The sequence below is a fragment of the Fulmarus glacialis genome, unplaced genomic scaffold (assembly GCF_000690835.1).
Source record: "Fulmarus glacialis isolate BGI_N327 unplaced genomic scaffold, ASM69083v1 scaffold44700, whole genome shotgun sequence".
In the NCBI taxonomy this organism is placed as follows: domain Eukaryota; kingdom Metazoa; phylum Chordata; class Aves; order Procellariiformes; family Procellariidae; genus Fulmarus; species Fulmarus glacialis.
This window is the reverse complement of record NW_009189104.1, coordinates 1327-7545: the sequence shown is the minus strand read 5'-3', so window position 1 is coordinate 7545 and position 6219 is coordinate 1327. Positions and strand designations below refer to the sequence as shown.

Sequence of the window (6219 nt, the reverse complement as noted above, 5' to 3'; positions counted from 1 at the left end):
AAAGTGGCCAAAGTCACTCGAGGGTGCTGTATTTCCTGCTAAACTTAACAACAGCGGTCCTGCAAACGCGCCCACCTGCGCGCTCCTCTCCAGCTGTGAGAGACGCCGTTCAGCGCAGCTCACTGCAGGAGCGAAGTTAAACAGGCAGACAGATGCTTGCAAAAATCATGGTCTGAGGCGAGTGGGTTGTGTTCCTGGGTGTGCAAACCAGGACCTTGCTGTACGCAGCGTCCGGAGTGGAGGCGATAGTGGAGATCTCTCCTGGAAAATGCCCGGGACGCTGCAAAGGTGTTACAGAAAAGGCAGGTGTTATTGCTCTGAACGGTGAGGAAATTCCCCACTGACTGACTTTGCTGCCTCTCTCACTCTGGTTCTGTTTCTAGAATCCTCATTTAAACCAGAATGCCTGGAATAACCTTGAGAAGTACAGCAGAAGCTTGGCAAGGAACAACAAGAACGTCTATGTCTGCACAGGACCCCTTTACCTGCCCAGGTAAACACGAGGGCCAAGCTGGGACCGCGCTCGAGAGGTGCATCGTGATGGGAAAGGAAAGCAGGCTGAGGGGGTGCAGACTCCCCACTGCCCCGAAACGGGAATGATCTGTTAAGGCCCTGCTCAGTAGGTGAGACCAGCTGTGCCCAGAGGTTCTGTGGAAAGGTACTTTCTTAGGATTAGGATCAGTTTGTGTATTTCCCATTCAGATGATTATTTTGTGAGTAAAGGTGGGTTTCTTGAGTTACAGCATAACCAAGACGCTTTTGTTTGCAGTCCTTTATGATCTAGTAGTAGTAGATTACTAGATTATTAGATTAACAGATCAGACTGCAGACCCCTTCCCTGCAGAATAAAGCTTGTAGGTTTTATTTCATGGGCTATTTCTCCACTTACGAGCACAACTTTATTTGCAAAGATCTTCATGTAGTACTAAGGAGCAGCAGTCTCATGTTGAGAGCTCTTCAGCAGCAGGAAAGAGGTTGGAAAGGCTATTAAAGAGCTACAGCAGGGAAGAGATTTGAGGGGAGCAGACCCAATACACGGCTCAGCCTCACCGTGTCACGTAGCCTCTGTAACCTACTGCAGAAGTAGGGCTGCTGCTGGCCATGCTGTGGGGTGGGGGCTGACTTAGGGGGGGTGGTGGAGGGCTGAGGGCGTGGATGTGGCACCAGACTAGGAGGTAACAGGGGACGTTGCTGTTGGTGCAGGATGGAGGCCGATGGGAAGATGTACGTCAAGTACCAGGTGATTGGGAAGAACAATGTGGCCGTCCCCACCCATTTCTTCAAGATCCTCATCTTGGAAAAGGAGAGCGGGGAGATTGAGCTGCGCTCATATGTGATGCCCAATAGCCCTGTGGATGAGAAAATCCCCCTGGAACGGTTCCTGGTTCCCATCGAGAGCATTGAGCGAGCCTCGGGGCTCCTTTTTGTCCCAAACATCTTGAAGAGAACCAGCAACTTGAAAGCTATCACAGCTGGAAACAAGCATTGAACCCTGACTAAACAAATCCAGGTATCCCGTGAGAAGGGACTCACAGCAGTCGTCTGCAGAATACTAGTTCCTTGTGCAATTTTAAATGTGAGAAATAAGAATCAAACCAATGCTTCTCTTGACCTTGTTTCGCGTAACAGTGAAACACACACGCGGCAGGTCTCAAGGGCAGGCTCCTGGGCACTTGACACCATAGTAGTCTTTAGAATTTGCCCCTAAGCTGCAGTAGGGAGGGTACCCCTGTAATTGCTCCCTTTGAGTTGTGCGTGGCTCATTAAGACACAAAGGGAAGTTACGTAATTTCTGCTATTTAGCAGGGAAGAATGGGAACAAGATGGGTGCAGGGGGAGATGAGAGGTTCCTGCCTTTCTGTGGGCCAAAGGATTGTATGATTGTTTTCTTTCAGGAGATGGTTTTAGCAGTAAAGCTTTGGAACCCCCAAGCATTGGTTGTTTCTTATCTGCTCTTACCAAAGCCCAGACTATCTCAGCAGGAGGAGGGGAGGACAGAGCCAACTTTTCCAGCTGCTTTCCTGTTTGAGCTCACTGTAGGCAGAGCTTAAGGCATCACAGATGGAGCCAAACTGTAATGAGCTATGCTGATGTGCTTTAGCGCTGAGGCCCAACTGAAGCTCCAGACCTTCCTGCTGTTGGCAAGGATGAAGCCTTGGAGTTGAAGGGGAGGCTGGGGGAGTCAGGCTAACTGAGACAGGAACAGCTTCTTGGCATAAGGACTAAGTTTTGACTTCCTTTAAGTCTGAAGGCCATGTGCGTCCGGAGGCACTGAGCGCGCAGGATCTCTGGACACCGAGCGTCCACCCTCTACAGCAAGACACTCACACACACAATTCAAGGCAACTGAGGTTCCGAACTGCTTTATTCCCCACCCCAAGACATCTAAATAACTGAGACACAGTCTACTGCCAGGCTTGTCCCAGCTGGGTCAAGAGGCAGGCCCCAGGCTGGACCACACAGGCAGGAGGGTGAAGAGTTGCTGGTCCCAATAGCAGCCAGACACTTGATTGAGCAGCGCTGCCAGCTTTAGTGACGCTGTGTCTTGGCCCCACCAGGCTCTTGGAGTGATTTGCCCAGCACCCTGCGTTTGAACAGCTGCTGCCCCAAGGCAGTCCTCACCTGATGGCAAGGTCAGTGGTTTTCCTTCCCTCAGCTGTCGCTGAGTGTCTTCACCACCTCATCGATGTGGGGTCTCAGCGCAGACAGAGAGATCAGCAGTGCTTCCTGGAACAGACCCAGGCAGCAGTCAGAACCACTGCTCTCTGAGGAGCACCAGGCAAGCCAGCCGCTCTTTGCTGAGGCGTCACCATGGGGAATGACACGTGGGCCACATGCGTCTCTGCCAGAGGCAGAAAGGCAGCACTGCTCTGTGCACGCAGGCATCGCGCCCCACCGCACCATTAGCCACCTGCCCTACCTCTGTCCGGATGGTTCTGCTGCCTTGGCTGGGACAAGTGTTCAGGTAGAAGTCAAACAGGACACTTGGGTCGGTGACCTCCAGGTTTGGGTCCACATCAACACCAGCTTCCAAGCCCTCAAGACCTCCAAACACAACAAGGGCATGTCTAGGGGAGAGCACAGGGACAGGGTGAGAGGGGAAACTGGCTCCTGCCGCTGGACCAAGGCAGATGCTACAAGCTTTACATAGGAGAGCCGCTCATGTGCCTGGATTAAAAATTGGCTTCACATAAACAGTTCTCTTAACTTTATCTGCAAGAAGCAGACTCATTTCTTTTGCTCAGGTATCTGGGTCTGTGTTCAAGCTCCCCTGTGCTGCTGAAGCAGGGAGCTGCGTCCCTTGCTGACAATGCCCAGTGCAGCTGCCTCCCTAACAAAGCTCCACAGCACTTGGCCACTGCGACAGTTCCTGCTACCAACTCCAGAGAAACAGGAAAGGAATTGGCCTTGTCCTGAGGTACTTCCCCCAGCTTCTGTCACGCAGAGGGATGTGCACTGGTGCAAAAGGGAGCAGCAGAGCACAGGAGGGAGCCTGCCGGCAAGTCTTGCACTTGTATCTAGGAGCGTTCCTGCCTGGGACAACACCAAGGCCGCAGCTCTGCTGCCTGCACCAGGCCTCCCTGGGGCCTCTGAGTGGGGCCAAGCAGGCAGGACACAAACCTGAAGGAGGGGAGAGTAGCCTGGTCCACGGAGCTGCCCCGCTCTGAGGTTCCAATAGAGAGGTCGTAGCCTTCCTTGAACGGGCACTCCGAAAAGACAGCACCTGGGAAACAAACACAGTATGGGGTTACTCATGAGGTGCCCTTGCCCACGCTGCGTGACTCCTAGACAGGCTGAAACACTCCACAGGTGAGTGGCAGCAGCAGAAGGAATTGCTTTTCAGTGCCACTAGTGCATCAGGAGACAGAAGAACGATTCTTCTTTCCTACATAATTCCCTTGCTGCAGGAGTCTCTGGCACTCTTCTCAACTGCAGCACCTTTTTCCTCAAAGCTCAAACAGGTGCCAGGAGCCATTCCTTGGCTAATGGCTTATGATTTTCCTAGGAGGTCCAATCAATCAGAAGACCGGAAAAGGATTTTGCAGGGCTCTTGAGCTCAAATGTCACTGCTGGCTTTGATGTGAACGAGCAGGAGGTAGTTACCACGGAAATGGAGAGGTACTGCCTGGAGATGGAGAGCACCAACTCTTGTCTCCTGCTACAATGTGGACATTAGGCGCAACGGTGACTGGAAGTACAGGGCAGAGTACTGGTGAGTGACTGGGGTGATTCACACCCCTAGCTTTAGCCCTTGAATTTGATTGCCACATGGCTGCTAGTCGCACGTGTAAGCTGCCTTTGAGACAAAAGAGATTTCAAAGAGAGAGATGTTAACGTGTGCTGCAGATGTGCAGCCAGTAGACCTGAAATTGGTGTGGAGTCCAGGCAGAGACTTGGCAGAGCAGAGAACCCCTGCAGATACTTACTCAGGCAGGAGGCAAGGCGGACGCTGTAACCCCAGTACAAGCCCGAGACTGTCCGAGGGTGGTGTGAGGACACCACGGTGCCTTTCCGCACTTTAGCTTCTGAAAGGGAAGCAAAGAGATTAACAACCCCCGTGATCTCCTAGTGAGAGCTGGATTTGACCAGCCGCATACGGCAGTTTCTTCTGGGGCAGGGCACTGACTTGGTGTACAACCAAGAACCGCCCCTTTGAGCGCATTCTGGAAAGCGTGTTTGGACTGTTTATTGTTGATAAGGGCTGATAGTTCTTTCCAGTTAACTAGGGAGCTATGATAAGGTTGTTATTAAAATTGTGTGTGAAGGGAACGTGCAGAGCTGTTGGGTACATTACATTAGTAATCTGAAGGCTGTCATATGGAAGGACCAACTGAAGCTTTCCAATGCTAACGGAGCAGTGGATTACCTGGCTTCTGGGGTTCCTCCAGGTGCACAGTGACTCGCAGACCAGGGTTCAGCTGCCTGTCGATCTGCACCTCCTGCAGTGACAGTCGCCATCAGCATCAGACATTCTGGAAGTACTGGGGAAGGTGGGGAAGGAAGGGAACCCTCTGAGGAAGCGGGGGTCTGTTCTGGCCTGGAGCTGGAGTGAGGAGCTCTGCGATCAGGGCCCGTGTGGTGCATGCAGTGCAGAGCAGGCTCAGGGTGGCTGGGTCAGCAGTCTGAGACTTATTTTGCTGCTCAAAGGTTTAAATCCAGCAGCGAAGCAACGATGTGCTGGAATGGGCAGGCCTGCCAGGACTCGGGAAGCTACAACCGTTAACGAGCCAGAAGGGACAAGATAGCAACAGCATTAAACCCTGTGCCAGCCTGCTATGGCCTTCAGAAACCCAGCAGTACCCACCCTGCCTGCTTCAAATCTGCCAGAGAGACAGGGGAAATTGTTTTGGGATTTGACATACCTTCCTCAACCCACAGTTAACAAAAGAGCCTCTGCCTGGCTTAGTTGGCCGGTCCAACACTATGCCTTCTCGGTACTCTGAATCCTCATCTACCCGCATGTGGTGGGGGCTGTCCAGGGGGTTGAGAAGCCCTAGAACAGCACAGATAAAAGCAACCACTAAGGAGAGGACACAAACTGTGGGAACACAGGTGTAAGTACAACTGCTCTGCCGCCCCCTCCTTCTCTGGTCCAGCATACCACAGCACAGCACCTTGCCTGCGCTCTGAAGCGGGGAAAAGTTTTTCAATTCTGGGCATGTCATGCAAACAAGAGCCAGAGCTCAGGAAGGGGGAGCCAACAGCTTGGGACAGAGACAACTGAATCACTACCTGCAAACTGCAGATCCTCATGTTTTGGAAAAAAGGATTTCCTCAAGTACCTGTTATCAGAGAAGGTTCAAATGTGAAAACAGTTGTTTCTAAGGAATCCAACGCTCAGTTCTACCCCTGTTCTGAGTCAAAGGAGCTGAGTACAGAGAAAAGCATGCTTAGCTCCCTCAAGTCCCTTATCTACCTCTAATGTATCATGCAGGTTCTATCCTGCGTTCACTGCTCTTCTTTTAGTTAAACTCCTGAGTCAGACATGTGAAACAATTAGATCCTGTGTTCCTGCATCGTTATGCAATACAAACAGAATTTGCCTCCTGCTCCCATAGCCTCTACCATGCGATACCCGTGGTGGTCAGTTCTGTTGCAAATCTGATGTACAGTCTGACCATAGTGGACTTACTGAGGGCACTCTAAGTACTGCAGGATCCGAGCCAGCTGCACGCAAGCCTTGCCTCTCCTCCCAATTCCGTCGAAGTCCCCCTCCAC

At 52.0% G+C, this 6219-nt stretch overlaps 2 protein-coding genes across 2 annotated transcripts in view; one reads left to right on the top strand and one right to left on the bottom strand.

The window, feature by feature from the left end:
• Nucleotides 1-383: 383 nt before the first annotated feature.
• ENDOG (endonuclease G) lies at nucleotides 384-1489 on the top strand (the record flags this gene model as incomplete). The annotated part of the gene is made up of 2 exons (XM_009581000.1): nucleotides 384-493; nucleotides 1204-1489. Coding segments are annotated over 2 exons (396 nt in total), but the record flags the coding sequence as incomplete, so codon positions are not given.
• A 1163-nt stretch (nucleotides 1490-2652) lies between these two features.
• Nucleotides 2653-6219, bottom strand: part of LOC104079090 (chromosome unknown open reading frame, human C9orf114) — a gene marked incomplete at its 5' end in the record, with an annotated part of 4832 nt that continues 1265 nt past the window's right edge. The window contains 8 exons of the mRNA XM_009580989.1: nucleotides 2653-2727; nucleotides 2921-3068; nucleotides 3622-3724; nucleotides 4428-4526; nucleotides 4868-4940; nucleotides 5364-5494; nucleotides 5734-5783; nucleotides 6134-6219. The exon at nucleotides 6134-6219 is cut by the window's right edge and continues 3 nt beyond it. Coding sequence (XP_009579284.1) covers nucleotides 2653-2727; nucleotides 2921-3068; nucleotides 3622-3724; nucleotides 4428-4526; nucleotides 4868-4940; nucleotides 5364-5494; nucleotides 5734-5783; nucleotides 6134-6219 — 765 coding nt within the window. The remainder of the gene's footprint in view (nucleotides 2728-2920; nucleotides 3069-3621; nucleotides 3725-4427; nucleotides 4527-4867; nucleotides 4941-5363; nucleotides 5495-5733; nucleotides 5784-6133) is intronic.